General features: G+C 46.3%; 3 protein-coding genes across 3 annotated transcripts; all 3 read right to left on the minus strand.

Moving 5' to 3' along the window:
• Positions 1 to 156: 156 nt before the first annotated feature.
• SEPMUDRAFT_149743 (Dynamin_M-domain-containing protein) lies at positions 157 to 2,980 on the minus strand. Its single transcript, XM_016905742.1, has 5 exons — positions 2,807 to 2,980; positions 2,679 to 2,748; positions 2,523 to 2,617; positions 710 to 2,470; positions 157 to 636 (listed from the first exon to the last, which is right to left on the minus strand). Exons 1-5 carry the CDS (start codon positions 2,827 to 2,829, stop codon positions 468 to 470), a joined length of 2,118 nt encoding a protein of 705 aa, XP_016760017.1. The 5' UTR covers positions 2,830 to 2,980; the 3' UTR covers positions 157 to 467.
• Positions 2,981 to 4,990: 2,010 nt separating this feature from the next.
• Positions 4,991 to 5,540, minus strand: SEPMUDRAFT_8250 (mitochondrial import inner membrane translocase, subunit Tim17/22; the record flags this gene model as incomplete). The annotated part of the gene is made up of 2 exons (XM_016910310.1): positions 4,991 to 5,407; positions 5,475 to 5,540. Coding segments are annotated over 2 exons (483 nt in total), but the record flags the coding sequence as incomplete, so codon positions are not given.
• Positions 5,541 to 13,825: 8,285 nt separating this feature from the next.
• SEPMUDRAFT_67285 (uncharacterized protein) lies at positions 13,826 to 15,519 on the minus strand (the record flags this gene model as incomplete). The annotated part of the gene is made up of 1 exon (XM_016909784.1): positions 13,826 to 15,519. One exon carries the CDS (start codon positions 15,517 to 15,519, stop codon positions 13,903 to 13,905), a length of 1,617 nt encoding a protein of 538 aa, XP_016760019.1. The 3' UTR covers positions 13,826 to 13,902.
• Positions 15,520 to 15,942: the final 423 nt, after the last annotated feature.

Consider the following 15,942-nt stretch of genomic DNA (forward strand, 5'->3'; position numbering starts at 1 on the left):
CTCTCTCTCTCTCTCTCTCTCTCTCTCTCTCTCTCTCTCTCTCTCTTTCTACACACACACACACACACACACACACACACACTCACACACTCACTCACACACACACACTCACTTCTCTCACTCTCTCTCTCTTCAAGGTGAATCATGAAGGCTGATGGAACGGCATACCCAAGGTACATGTATCTAAGGTTCTTCTTCATTCTCTCTCTCTCTCTCTCTCACACACACAGACACACAACATACATACATATCCTATACCGGTCAAGGGTAGACCACGGATATATCAATGCACAAGACCAACGCCTGCCTTGCCCACCACCTGGAAGACATGTTCTACTCTGAACAAAGCCGTTTCGCTACCTCTTTCTCTTTCTCTCTCTCCCTCTCTCTCCCTCTCCCTCTCTTTATCCGTACGCCTACTCCAAACGTCATGCACGCGCCGTAGAGCAGACTTACCTTCAAAGATACTACTGTACCTGGCTGACAATCTCGTTCGCACGACCCAGTGACTCCACCATCTGTTGACACTCCTTACGCCTCTTGGTCGTGTAGTCGCTCTCTTTGAGCAGGTCACTATTTTCCTGCATCCCGTACAGGTGTTGGAGGAGTTCCCGCTGCATTTCGTCTTTCGTGCGTCTGCTCAACTGTTAGCATGTCTTTTCATCGAAATGAAGTCAGAGCTCCCTCCCCACGCCCGTCCTCTACTCACTCGACCAGGTTCAACATGATTGCCTTCGGGACCATGTCGATCATCGTTCTCCTCACAATGCTGAAGTATGATGCGATGAGGAGCTTAATCACTTCGACTTCTTGCGATTCCTTGTCGTTCAGCGTACCCGACGCTTTCAGCGTAGGTGGAGGCGCCTCCATGGCTGCCATCTTCTTCTTGTTCTTACTCGCGAAGAATGACCCGAAGAAGCCAGCGTCGCCGTTGCTCATGTCCAGACTGGGGCTTGCTGATCGGGGTGGCTGTGCGGAAAGAGGCAGTGGCTTGCCCGTCTTGGGGTCGACCTGGACAGGCTTCGCAGCGTTGTGCTTCTCATTAACAATGGCCATAGCACGGTGTCCATTCAAGAAGTCTGGATGGCCCGTATTGATATAGCATGCCTCCATGGCGACCAGGTCCCTGACAAGCTTGTTGGTCGGCTCTATGGCCCTCTTGAAAAAGCCGACCACCACGGCGTGCAACTTCTCCTTGAGCGCGGGATAACGTCGGTACATTGGCTTGTTTACGAGCTGTCCCAGTATTCTGATCAGCTCATCGTAAATCAAGCTAACGCACTTGAGGGACGGCTCTTCCAATCGCTTGATTTGCTGTTTCACAATGACCTCGAAAGCCATGGTGCCAACAAACAGCGCCGGTGAAGATCCCGAGGAGTTGTACAATATTGTTCGAATGTCGATATCCTTAACTTGATCGAAGGGATCCACTGCCTTGATTCCATTGTTGTATAGCTCGTGGTAGACAAAAGCAATGCGAGCACCACCCGAGAGTTCGACAGACGAAAGTTCTGCGCTGTGTCCTTCCAGTACCGTTCGGTATTCATTCGAAAACTCCGTGATCACATTGAGAATGATGTTCGAAGCATCCCCGAGGATGCTGTCGCCAAGCTGAGCGAGCTCGGCGGAGTATTTCGCGAGGGAGGCCGCGATGCGCGCTTTGATGTCGGGAAGTGTCTGCTTGATATGCATCATCAAGATCAGGTTGAGCTTCCTCGCCAAGTACGGTGTTCCGCAGTAAGATGCTTTGTTGCGGTACGCTCGGTGGTTTTCAAAGAAATTCTTCTCATTCTCCAGCGCGTATGATATGGCCTTCTTGGTCTCGATATCACGCTGTCCTCGATTCACCACTGGAACGTAGCCCAACCGCAGTGGGATGATCCGGCCTGCCAGGATATCTACCACATCTGTGCCCTCGTCCATGAGATCAACCTTTGTAAGGACACCGATCGTCCGCTGACCCTCTGGGTCGACTTCTCTTGCAAGCTTCAGCCCATCGGAGTTGGCTAAATCGGTGTTGGCGGCTGTGACTGCCAGGATGATCGCATTTGGCTTGGAGATTTGCTTGAGGACCATCTCCCTGATCTGTCTCTCGATATCCCTAGGCTGATCGCCAACTGGGACTTTCGTCAGACCAGGCAGGTCAACGAGCGTGAGGGTGAGAACATTTGGCGAGTAGATTCGCAGGTTGATCGGTGCAGGCGAGATGCCGCCATTACGACCTGTTTTGCTCTCCGTCTCCTTGACAATCTCATCTCGTATCTTGCCGAAGTCGTAAAACTTCTGGCCAGGAATGTGCAGGAACTCTCCCCATTCACTTGTGTTGGCCTCCTTATCGTCTGTGCCTTCCACCGCATCTCCACCTGTTGCGCCATTTTCTTGCGGTTTATCCGAAGGTTTGAAGGGGGTTCGGTTGATCAGTTGGAGGATCAGCGGTCTTCTGGTCACGATACCTGTTCCTCGGGGGAGGCTACTTCGGTCAGCGCGCGTGTCAGGCTATCGTTGGCGGATAGTGATCGTACAAGTCTCTTCCCACAATATTCTCTAGCACCGAACTCTTTCCACTGGACTGCGATCCTACCACCGCAATTTGAGGCAGATCGATCGGATTTTGCACCTGTGGCCCGTCAGATCAGCATAGTGAGCTTGGCCTGTTCCTGCCAGCTGTTTGGACGTACGCCGACTGTAGTAAAGACATCTTGCAGCTTGTTGACGAGAGTGATGAGCCCCGGGTCGTTCACGTTGATCCTGTGACAGTCAGCGCACTGTCCACTACTCTCCCTTTTCGCACGCGGTATAAGCTCACGCGTTGGGGTTGGCTTGTGCCATCGCGGGCAGGCGGTGAGGTGGACGGTTTGAAGGGTTCGTGCGCAGTGCCGCAATGTATTTTTGAGTCGACAGGTAACAGTGGAGGTGAATATGAGCTTCTGAGCTCTGGACAGTCTACACAGTGAGGTGGAGAAGCAATGGGAAGTAGGTAGTAGGTGCTGTAGTATAGGTTTATTGCTGCCTCGAACCGCTTACAATGGAGCCCAAACAACCCTGGTCCTAGTGGCGTCGCTCGTGGCGCAGGTGACACGTGAATTTCAACCTCAGGTTAACATGCGGCTATTCTTCATCCACCAATCCACATGATGACTAAGTACAATGGAGGTACATACATCCCAATGCCTGGCACTTGACTTCTTTTTGTCACCTCTCCACTTCACCACCCTTCGAAGAACCATGACCCACGGTTTACAGCAAAGGTGGTCACCAGGCCACCTCACCAGCAACCTCCTCGAGCTTCACATCATCGGCGCCCCCCTCCCCCTATGGCTCTGCATGTGCCGCGAGCAGTAATCATTTCTCTTTGCAGCCACTACAAATTTCAGCGGGCCCACCAGACTTCAGGACAAGAACGGTGATGATGACATTATCGTCGTGGTGCCAAAGGGGGTGGATGGCGTGACCGCTGCCGAGAGGTTGGTGTCGGAGTGGGAGAGGTCGAAAGATTGCTCTCAGGATCTGAACGGATCTGTTGTCCGTATCTTCTCTCAAGTAACTTCTCCAAAGAAAGAGCTATTATCACGATGAGCAGCACCGTGCTGCAGAAGATGATCGCGATGCCTCTCTGCGTCGCAGCCCACATTGTTGAACCGAGCTGGTAGTCTGGGAAAGAGTAAGTGCTTTCACTGTTGATGGTGGATGTGACAAGTCACCCACGACTTCGATGCCGTATAGCAAAGTTTATGCAAACGCGAATTCGATGTGAATGTTGAAATGTGATTGGATGTGGAAGTGCAAGGTGACTTTGGAGTTGATGTTGATGTTGATGTTGAAATTGAAATCGATGTCGATGCTGAAGCTGAAGTTGAAATGAAAGTGGAAGTGGAAGTCATGTTGTTGTTGTTGTAAGAAGCAATTCCCATGCGCCAGTTCTTGAAGAAGCAGGAAAGAGGTACACAAGCTACTTCGAAGTAGGCAAGCGTGATGGACAATAATCCGGCGCTGTCCGTCGAGGCAGGAGAGAGGTATTCCGCGGACTGCTGAGGAGAAAAAGGCCACCGAGTTACTCACTGCCGGTCTCCCCCACTTGATATTACTACCCACATGTATAGCAGTCGGAGCAGGCCTGATGAAATGGAGAAAAGAGCACTGAAAGCAGAGAGCCTGGTGTAAGGCTCGCTGGTGACGGCACGTCTCTCTGCAAGCATCGCAAACACAAGGTGAGCACCCGGAAGCATCGACAGCGTGCATCGACAGCGTGCATCGACAGCGTGCATCGACAAGTTTAATCTCGACCATTGTCTTGGATGTAAGTGGTGTGAACTCGATCTTGCAATTCGTGGATATCGTAGTAAGCTACATAACCGTAGGGCAGCCAGGTCACAGCTGACTGACAGGAAGTGCAGCCGAAGGTCAGCGAATCAACCCTATAATGAATCGGTCTCTCTCGATACTTGAAATGTAAGTGAGATGCTCCTTCATTCAGCCAGTCATGTAGCAGTCCTCTGCCCTTTGGCGTATCGTCACCCCAACTGCTGAGTCTCGCGACACGCACGAGACGCGAAAGCTCGTGACCGTCTGCTGCTTCCGGATCGTGCAGCTTGCTCAGAGCACTTCTGTTACACAAGCCGTCTCTAGATGCTTTAAACATGAGTAGGGATTCTTCGAGCGTGACGCCAGGTCCCAGCTCGGTATTGCTGGTCACAGATCACCTGTATCCTCCCCGCCACTGTCTCGCTCAGCGTCCATAGCGGGGGACGCTGCGTACTCTTCCGCAGTTTCTTTTGGCTATTGCTGTTCTGAAGGCGAGCCTCTCACGCGAAGAATCGGTCCTGTGGCGTTCTTTTCAGAGCTCTGCTCATGCACGTTTCCTGGACATCCCCGTCGCTGTCCCTTTACGCGCGTATCCGCATCCCGTTTGCGATTCCCCAGCTCTTGAAAATATCCCTCATATTATAGGATCCGCTGCCCGATCATCACTATCCATTCTCATATAAGCATCGATAGCCGCACTGAACGCAGCAAAGCCCGCGCATCCCACAGCCATAGCCTGCGGTCCCGCTCCCTTCGCCAAAAATGCCCCTGTAAAACAACCCGCAGCAACCTGATTCGAGAGGTCATTCTTAGCTCTGAAACCCTCGACACAACATTCGGTGCCTGCGAAAAGTGCTCCAATGTATCCGAAATTCTTCGCGGAACTCAGAGACTGCCTTCCCATGTCTCTAAATCCTGTCTTGAGTTGTTCTTTTATCGGTATCGAGGGAATGTTGCCCGTGCCAACTCCGCCTGGCGCGCCGGAGGAGAGAGGTGTATCGTAGCGCATAGAGCTCATGAAGAGGCCGAAGGCGCCGCCAAGGGCAAAGCCCATTCCACCTGCCATGACAGCTTTGGCGGGGCACGATTGCATTGTATTTTCCATCTACACGGGTCAGGATTTCTTGTACTTGTGAGAGGGAATGAAGAAGACAGTGTTGAGGATAGCGTACCAGCTTGATCATTTGTTGCTGTTGAATCACTTCTGGATCTTGGCTCGCTGCTGCTCGTCCTCCCATCGCGCCGCCCATGCCTCCTGGAAATGCCATGATATGTGAGGTCGCGTTGAATAGATTGAGATAACAGACGAGAAGGTGGAGTTGAAGGTGAAAGTGAGGTCGAAGGTGAAAGTGAACCAGGAATACAAGCCGCATCCACTGCCTTAGCGAGAGTACCTAAGATGTTGTATCTATAGAACTTCCGATATCCGAGGCAATCTATACTAGATTAGATGATTCTTCCTAGCTGTTTGTAGATATAATCAATTATACTGTTTATCTGTAAGTATATATAAGCGATATCGTATTAGATTATTCCTCGAAGTACTTAAAATTAGGAAACAGATTATCAAATCAATTAGTTTATTATATTTTTAACAGATGTTTTCGCTAAGCTGTATATATAGATCAGCGGCTTATAATAGCTAACGGCTTATCTTCTCGAACCGCTAAGCGTTATATAAGCAGAGGTTCCTTTTATATTAATATCTTATTAAGTAGATTAGACAAGTAGGTTATACCTACTTAACCGTATATAGCTGCCTCTAGGTATATCGCCTACTTGCCTATAGGACGCTGCCTTTTCTAGGCTAGCGACTCCGAACCTAGAACTTTATACACTCTCTCGAGGTATTACGACCAGGCCGCTTATTTTTCTTTTTTTTTGATCTCTACGATACCCGGTACTACCGAGACCTTTAACGAATAGGTCCCTACTCTCAATCCAGACTCGGCCGAGGAGGACCTATTCTTCCTCGAACCGTCTCTCTAAAGTACGCCTATATAAGTATCCTTACCTTGCCTATAGTACTGCTAGTACCTATATCAATACGCTGAACCGTAATACGGTATCAAGATTAAGGTAGTATAGTAGTAGGACTTATACTAATATAGAATTGATATAGTTACGAGAGCAACTTAAAGCACTCCTCTACTAGTAGCCGAAGCGTAAGACTACTAGAAAGCGTAAGGCTCCTGCCTTATCCGTAATAGTAGTAATAGTAATAGTAGTAACAGTAGCAATAGCGGAAGATTCTAGGGTCGATTCCGCTACCGATCCGTATAATAAGACTGATATACGGTATCGGCTGCTACAGCGTAAGATAAAGTTCGAGAATTTGCTATATAATAGCTATTTCCGTAAGTAGGTAGCGATTAGAAAGGCTTTCGGAGATAAGGTAGCCAATTAGCTAGATTCGTTTAATTACAGATAGCTACGGGAGAAGGCGATAAAGATTGTAAAGAACAACCAGACGTAGGTATTAAAGAAGCTAGAGGTAAGTGAATTCTCTATCCCCCCTTCTAACTCTATCCCCCCTTCTAAAGGTAAGGTACTAATATATATAGGCGCAATACAAAGCAGAGGTAGAGACGACGCCTATTCTAGCCCGCGTCGACAGAGACGGTCTAGTAGAACACTTTGAAAGTGCCTTTTTAGCAGAAACTTTCCTCGATGCGTAGACATATCTTAATAGCTATCTAGATCTAGAAACTATAATTAAAGAGGATACGCTAGAAGATCCGTCTCTCGGTATCTACTTCTATAAGAGTAAGTATTCTCTCCCTCCTTCTATCTACTAATCTTTTTGTTACTTTTGAAGCTAATTATTTTATATATAGTGATATATACTAACTATACTGCTAAGGCTAGCCTTTTTGTTCGCGCCTATACTACGCTTAGTACCTCGGGCAAGCCCGTTAAGGACGAGAACGCTCGTAAGAGGTAGATAGCTACCTTCTGCATCTCGCCGTATATCTTCTAGATATCTGCAAGTTATATATATTAGGGTGCTAATACAGATAATATAGAACCTAGGACGAGTTCGCGGACGTAGACCGCGATAAGTTTATCGAGCTCGTAGAGCGGTCCGCTAGCTAGCTAGCTACCCTAAAGCAGGTATATATTCTATATTATAGCTTAGTTCTAGTTTGATCCGCTAGATTGTACGTCGTGTATAGAAAGTTGACTTATAAATAGCCCTAGGACATATCTATCCTTAGTAGGATAAAGGCTGCCCCTACTCCTCCGAGCAAGAAGAAGAAGCTCGCTCCTACGAGTACTTCGCAAGGTTAGCATTTTTATCTTTATCTATAACCTACAGACAGCGTAGTACTAGGAGAGATCCTAATAGGTTCGAGCCGGTACCCGGGGCTTAATACTAATATTATAGCGGAATGTATTCTTTAACTAACGCCGTAATATCCAGACCTACGTCCGGTTGCTTATAGGTTGTTTATAGGAACCGCTCAGAGTAGCTTTACGCTACGCAACGACTCTTAATACTAGGCTAAAGAAGCCTAGGCCTAAGCCTAGGCCTAAGCCTAAGCCTAAGCCCTAGCCTAATCCTATATCTAAGCCTATGTCTAAGCCTATACCTAAGCCTAGGCCAACCGACGACGAATATGTTTGAATTCTAATAAGCTTGATAATCGTAGCCTTAGTATTAACCCTCGAAGTATCGGGCGTCGACTAATAGCAGAATTATCTCGTTAAGCTTAATAAAAACAAGCTCGAGTTCAGAAAAACGCTAATATCCTATAAGATTATTAACTTGAAGAATAGCAATCTGCCTAAGATTAGCGATATACCGGCAGCTAAGATCTACTATTTACCTAAGACAGTTTCGCTTTATTACGAACATTCGGCAGATCCTAAGACCAATTCGGCAGCGATCTAGAGGTATACGATAAAGAGTTCGGGGATTAATTAGAAGACTATAGTAAAGAAGAGCACCCTACCCTAATACCTACTACATCGCGACATCGCCTATTACGAGACAATCTAGGTTACGATCGCAACAATTCACAATTTATAGGCGTTACTGCTTATTGACCTAAAGAATTAAGACCGACTTCTAGGATATCTTAGGTATTTTCGCGACGTAAAGTGCGTAACGTCCGTTATAGGTAGGCTTAGCGTTGTACGTATAGCTGCCTCTACTATTCTGTTTGCTCTCGCAACGACCTACCTTCTACCTCTAATATTCAGTCTACTACCTCTAACCTCTAAGACAATATTTTTTATACCTCTATCTTTAATATATACCTTACCTCTTACTATCGAGTTCGAGCCTTTGTATTCTAAGGTCCCGGAGGCCCTCGAGGGCTGTATAATATATCTTTTAGAGGATTGCGTAGTACGTTCTTCGCTCGAGGCGGAGGTCGTAGCGGTTAGAACCTCTCGATACGTAGAGGCCCCTAGAAGCGAGGTCGAGACAATAAGGATAATAAGGATAATAGTAGGGAGGACAGCGGTAGATATACGGGTAGTAGTAATAGTAATAATAAAGACGATGCTAATAGTAATGATCTGCTTACTAACGCTGAATTAGATACTAATAAGCTTCGTCTTCGTCTAGCTACGCTACAGATAGAAGATTAAGAGTATAACAATAATAAAGAGGCCGTTACGCTTAGGAATCTTAGTCTCGATACCGTACTAGCTGCCCGCGCTTTAGGTAACTACAACGATTCACTACTAGTCGAGAAAGTGATACCGACAATAGATAAAGAGGAAGCTAATATAGCTAATTATATAATTGAATCCGTTAACAACGAACAGCTTCCTAATACCGATATACAAGCCTAAGACTAGACAACAAATACTAAATACGGTACTACCGCAACTACGCCTGCTTAACAACCAACAATCGACGTTGTCTATTCTAGCGATCTCTCTACTATCCTCGATAAGAATACTACTAGCGTTAGTAATATCCTATCTGCAGAACTCGGTATTGCTATATAGGCTATTAAGGCTAGAATTTCTCGTAGTAACTTCTCTGCGTTAACTTAAGTTCTTAGTATAGTTCCTAACCTATCCGAGTATCGCCTAAGCTTACCGCCCTTCTAATAACTATCGATACACTTAAGAAGCACCTATACAAGATACTGCCGATACTCGAACTCCGCTAATATAACGTTGTATTGCTAGTATCGAGAACAGCTGTTACTAGTAGAGCTATTACGACTAAAGTACCTATTAAGAAGCTACATTTCTTTAATCCGTAGAAGCTATTTACTCGTATCCTCGCATCGGAGATTAAGGACAAGATATACTTTAGTATTAGCTACTTCGTAGATACGCCGGTTAAGAATTAGGAGGCTGCTGCTTAGATATCCTCTATCCGTAGTACTTCTAGACAGTTTGCGAAGTACAAAGCCGATACTAGACAGCTACTAAAGCCTCCGCTTAAGGACAGCAAGACTAAGATCCGTAACGTATCGTTAGTTAAAAAGCATAACTTCTCGGACTTTATCGGCGAGCTAGGTAGTCCTATACTACTATCCGATTTCGTACGCTACGAGTGTTATAACAATGCCTATACTTGCTATAGCCCTACGGACGTATCTACCTACGCTAGGCAAGTTGTTAGTATTAGTATCGACGATCGGTCTAATACGGAACACCTAGGCAACGTTGTTGTTAAGGTCCGAGCTCTTATCCGCTAGACTAGTCTACTAGAAGATGTTCGTAAAATAAACCCTTAACTGCTTAGATCTAAAGAATTCGTTATCGACGAGGACGACATCTCCTATATCCTTCTATCGGTAGTGTCGCCTTAGTACTTTAGTACAATTATAGTATACTACTAGTTCTAGAGCCGGACAGACTTTACTTTAGTACCCGCTTTGCCTATTAACTAGACCTCGGATATACTATATACTAGCTACGTTATCCGCCGTATCTTCTCTCGTACTCGATACAAGGCGAAGTAGCTATATATACGCCTAGTATAGTAAGTACGCTCTATCCGTAGTAAGCTAGAGATTCTGCATTTTAGTCGTAGATATCTTCTTAATACCTTTGCTAACAACGATCTAGATGTTATCTCTCTACCTCTTAAGAACTTTACTAATAGTTTCGGACTCTACCGCAATATATACCGGTCTCTAATAGGGTTCTATTTCCTATTCGCCAATCTGTTATTCTAGGAGGCCAACCGTCGATCTAACGTAGTCGTATTTACGCTTAGTCCTTACGGTAGCAACCTCGCTAATGTTATAGCTACTATAGTACTATACCTACTAGCACTCGATGCCGGTAAAGAGATTGATATCCCTAGCCGTAGTAGGGTTCTGTTATATACCTTTACATTATACTTTATTAGTAATATACTATAACAGAAGAAGAACTCTAGTCTTCTAAGCTAGAATACAAACTACGGATATAGTAAGTATATTATCTGCAACGAGGACTAGGCTATACTATAGTATAATACTATTACTAATAGCCGATATTACTACGAGAATAAACGTACTCGCTAGAGACTAGAAAGCAGACGAAACAAGAGCTAGAAGCAGGCTAAAGAGACAGCTACTAGAATAAGTATAGAGGCTCTAGCAATATAGGTCTTTATACCTATACTAGACATTATCTAGACTCGTCTAAATAATCCTACTTATTCGGAGTATACTAGCTTAATACATCTTATAAACAAGCTACTACTCGAAGCTGCTCTTCTAGATAAGGCTAAGCTAGAGTTTGCGGTTAGACTAAAGGCTATCCTATTTCTACTAGGTTAGGGCCGACTACCTTCGCTAATTAACTATCTTACTAGCTATAAGCTATCTAAGTATACTCGAGCCTTAGTTATCTTTCCGTTGACATTACGAAACTAGCTTAAGGATAAGCACTTAAAACTATTCTTTACTAATACTATTAAGGTAAACCTTAGCGAACTTGTATATTAAATCTCGATTAATTCTAGCTTTCCTATTGCTAGAATTTCTGCCGCTAGCTTGATTGTACGCGTACTATTAGCTATCGCTCGGTCGAATACTAATCTGATATCGAATTTATCTAACAAGCAGCAACGAGCTAAGTTTATAGTAAAGCTAATTAGTATACGATACTTGTTCTAACGGTTAATAGAAGCAGTAGCCTAAGTATCGAGAGACAACCCTCGTAGTAGGGAGATCACTCTAGTATTATTACGCCGTAGTAGTATTAGTAGTAGTAGTAGTAGTACTAGTCGACTAGCAACTCGCGGTTCAGCTGTATAGGCTAGCTTATCCCGCGCCGAGTTATACGCTCTTCCTCTTCTAATACCGGCCGCAACCGGCGAGAGTTACAAAGGGCTCCTAGCGATACGTATCTGACGAGAAGCGGCCGAACGTCTATATCGGCTTATACTACTAGGCTATAGAGGAGGAAATTGGTACGAATTACAATACTACTATACTTGTTAGTAAAGACAAGCATCGCGAGCTTAAGGACGATATTACTAGTACTAACTACTAAAACCTAGAACGCGATCTCTTACGCCGACAGAGTCTGGAGTAGACTATATAACTCTTAATCTAAAACGGCTTTTCCGAGTACCCTCGGCTTATCTATTAGATATAAGATCTCTTCGCTATCTGTCTAAAGCTCTTTAAGGCGATCCTTCTACGCTTAGAACAGTCGGCCTTCGACGCTCGAGTCTAAGAGGGCGCGAGCTTAGTAGCTGCTTAAGACGGTAGTATTGCTACTAATCTATATTATTCTAGAGTGATTGCTAGTAAGCGTATCGATAAGGAGTACTGTAAGCTGACTCTTAAGGTACCGCTTACCGCTGCCCGTATACCTACTAACCTACGTAAAGATATATAAACAGCGTATCGTAATTACTACGAGATAAGCGTTATTCCGACTAATAGTCGTGTCCTAAAGTAGTAGGGTCGTTTTAGTTTCGACGATAGCATCTCCTAGCGCCGTATTGTCTACCGTTAGGGCGACTTTGTTCGGCATAGCGACGATAGTATTGGACTTATTAAGTATATATTTACCTACAAGCCTACTAGGAACAAGGATAATACTAGCAAGCTCTTCGTACGTATTGTTCTATTATATCTTAGACAAGGTACAGATCTACTCCTAGTCTTACTAATTGGTACGCTTAGTACAGAACAAGAGGAGGTTACTATCGGATTGCTAACTATTAGCGGCAAGAAGATCTAGGTTATACGAAAATTCGCCTAAGGCGACGACTATACTAAGGACCCGATTGCTAGTAATCAATTCTTCGTCGTTATATAGGACGTACAGTTCTTGTAACCTAGAGATACCTAGCTAGTAGTATAATACTTCCGCTTCGCAATAACGATCTCCGGCGCTAACAATATATAGCGTACTACCTTAGGTACCTAGTACCTACCTAGCTCTTTGACTATTCGTAAGTACGCGACTCCTATAACAGCTTGTAAGGTAATTCCTACTAATCCCTCGAGTCCTCTATAGCCTTCCGACGTATAATACTACGACGGGACGTATAGCTTTCCTCGGCTATTTCCCCTCTATCTTCTACCCTCTATCTAAGATCGACCGACCGACCGATTGACTACGATACCGTATAACGACGTAACGTCGCGAGTTCGGCGGAGATTAAAGAAGAGACGGGATTTATAAGAGCTTAGATAAAAGGACGTCCGGTGCCCTCTAACGGGAGGTAACGGCAATAGAGGTCTTTAGGTTAGAAGCTAGAGGCCGACTAGTACTACGTAGGTATAGTATAGATACTAGTATATACTTCGATTGCCCGATCAAGTACTGCAAGTCTCTCTTATATAGGTACTCGATTAATGCAATACGAAGCGTACCTAATACCTAAACCTAATGCCTAAACCTAATACCTAAACCTAATACCTAAACCTAATACCTAAACCTATACCTAAACCCGCGGTATAGGTACCCTCTCGTAACCCGCTATAACGTAGGTTACCCTATATAAGCCGCTTACTGATTTAACGGCTTATCCGAATTTCGGGCTTGTTTCGCAATAAGCGCTTGCTAAGACGATCGGAAAAACTGATTACAAGTAATACTATATAACAAGCGCTTACGACGAAAACAGTAGCTATACTAAAACAACTAATACATCGGTGATTAGCGCTATATAATTGTAGAGGCTTATTTTGATATAAGCGATTACTAAAACATATCCGCTTATATACAGCAAGCTACTTATCAAATAAGTAGTTTAGATTTATATAGCAGCTTTTTAAGACAATCTCTTACTAATATTCAACTACTATAATCAGGCTTGTTAAGAAAACCCGCTTAGTCTTAATAACAGTTTTTCAACGGACTGTTAACAGCTAAGACAACACATATACTCCGCTAAGGTGGGCAGTTTCCATTGGAACGCCGAACTTCGTCCCCGCGGAGAAGGCGGGAGAATGATTGCCCGCGCAGATGTAGTAGTACATGATGAAGCGTTCCAACTACAGTAGCACTCGTTCTACCGCAAAAGACATTCGATGAGAAGTTTCCGATAGCACTGTCCGCAGTCGCTCTGCATGAACGCGCGTGAAAACGAAGGATGGTAATTCGCAGGTTCGTCTAAATTCATCATATATCTACATGCCCGTGTCCCGGAGATCACCACTACACCATCATTGATCAGGCTATCCTCTTCTTTGCTCCAAACGCCGCGGCTTCAGCACCAGCACCCATGTAATCTTCCTGTCCAGTAAATTCCTCTCCTGGGCTGGGGGTGAGTGACTTCTCCCATTCTGACATGAGATGGCTTGCTGTTCTCCTCAACGAGCCTGCCGATTTCTTGAGAGCCGGCCACGGGATCGAGTCCCGTTTTGTTGGCTCAAGTGGCTCAAATGCGTTCAAACCCGATGATCGGGGACTGACTGACACAGTGGAAGAGGGCAGAGTGTTAGTGTCGGACGTCACACTGGAGGATGAGCGAGACTGTTCAGGGCTATCATCCCATGTGTCCCAGGCATCATTCGATACAGCTGATAGCCTCTTCACAGAAGGCTGACGAGTGTGTTTAGAGGCGGTCGCCTTCTTAACTTGCGGTTGAGTGCCCTGTGTTGGTGGCAAGACTCCATTGTTTGACCAGAAGGAAGGGTCGGCAAGATCTGGTATAGCTGAGGGTGCGGATTGCTTGCGGGCTGGTACTTGTCGCTTGGTCTCTACAGATGCTTTGCTGACGGTAGACGAGCCTCGAGAGCTAGGGCGCAGGCTGTTCTTGCTCCCCTGCTTCCTCAATGCGTCAAGCGTCTGAGTGGAGCTCTTCTTTCGAGGCGGCGGAACAGAGTGGTGGTCTTCTCCCACAGTTGCCTGCTTCAAGTCTTCCCAGAACGTCCAGAGCCCGTCTTTGAATTCAGACGCCATTTTCTTACTAGTCCGCAGCAATGCATCTTGATCAATGCTCGCCCTTTGCGTCGAATCAAGGTTCGGATCTGCTTTTTTGTCCACACTACGCGCTGAATCACCATATTCATGTCCCTTTGGGACGAGTGGCGGTCGAGCAGCCGGAACAACAGCTTCAGTACTTTGAAGCATAGGACCTCTCAGGCTATCTCGCCGTGGTGGTGGTAGTCGCTGTGCTGTCAGAGTTGGCAGCTCACGAACATTATCTCTCGCCGGCGTGAGCAGGGACAAGGCGCGGGTATGCCGCTGGCCTGGGATCACTGTGCGCCCGCCTGTTGTGTTGCTCCTGGAGAGAAGGGCCTTCCTCCTTGCCATCTCCTGCTGCATCCACGCATTTGATCCGTTCGTATCGTCTTCCGAATCTGCAGCGGGCAGCGAGGTCTGGAGTGTCTGCAGCTTAGTCGAACGCTTCACATCTTCTCGCTTCCTCTTTGCTTCGTGTAGTGCCCATTGTTTCTTCAGCTTGTCGAGATCTGCCTCGGCCCTGAGCACCTCCTCCTTTAATTCCAGCACTTTTCGCTCCTGTGAGGCTATCAGAGTTAAGAAAGAGGTACTGTCCGAGACAGCGCCACCATCAAGAGCGGCCTGCACATCTGGACTACTTGCTGCAGGCTCCAGTGTTGGTGACGCGGCTTGCACTGGGGTATTGGAGCCCGAGGGCTGAATAGGGAATTGTAACGAGAATCGGTTCGACCGGGGCTGATGTCGCGATTGGTTCGACAGTCTTGACCACGTCCGACCGTGGCCGTGAAGACTCGCTCGTGGCGAGACGGACGATGAAGCAGAGTGAGTGGGGCTCGCCGGCGATGCCTCGTGGTCTGGTGCCGCGCCGTTGGCGGTGGTCATAGGTGTATTAGCATCTTCTTTGGGATCCGTGAGGCCGTAGGGAGGGCGTTCGAACGACATTAATCATGAGGACATGTACAGGTGAGTGAGTGAGTGGTAGGTAGTACTCGTAGGCAGGAACAACAACAACAACACGATGAGACACAAGGCGGTGGGAGCGGTCGCAGAACGAGATACGCACGCAAAGCGAGGTAGGCTGTGGCCCGTAGGGTATACTAGTGTTTGACCCTTATTATAGTTGAGGGGGACATGGATCACAGATGGGACGTGGATGTCGGACTCGGAATCTGAGAAGCCTATTGTCGGGGTTCTTTTCTCATCACGCGGCAACTGGCACTCTAGGACTCTAGGGAGGTAGTCTCTCTCTCCCGAAAAACAATTCATTCACCTCTCGGTATCACATGACGACAATGTCCTTAGCAC

This window comes from Sphaerulina musiva (assembly GCF_000320565.1).
Source record: "Sphaerulina musiva SO2202 unplaced genomic scaffold SEPMUscaffold_6, whole genome shotgun sequence".
Taxonomy (NCBI): Eukaryota; Fungi; Ascomycota; class Dothideomycetes; order Mycosphaerellales; family Mycosphaerellaceae; genus Sphaerulina; species Sphaerulina musiva.

Coding starts and splice junctions, on each gene's coding strand:
- SEPMUDRAFT_149743 (XM_016905742.1), bottom strand. CDS start 2,829: ATGGCACAAGCCAACCCCAACGC. Junction 2,618..2,678: donor ATGTCTTTACTACAGTCGGC/GTACGTCCAAAC, acceptor GACGGGCCACAG/GTGCAAAATCCGATCGATCT. Junction 2,471..2,522: donor AATATTGTGGGAAGAGACTT/GTACGATCACTA, acceptor TGACCGAAGTAG/CCTCCCCCGAGGAACAGGTA.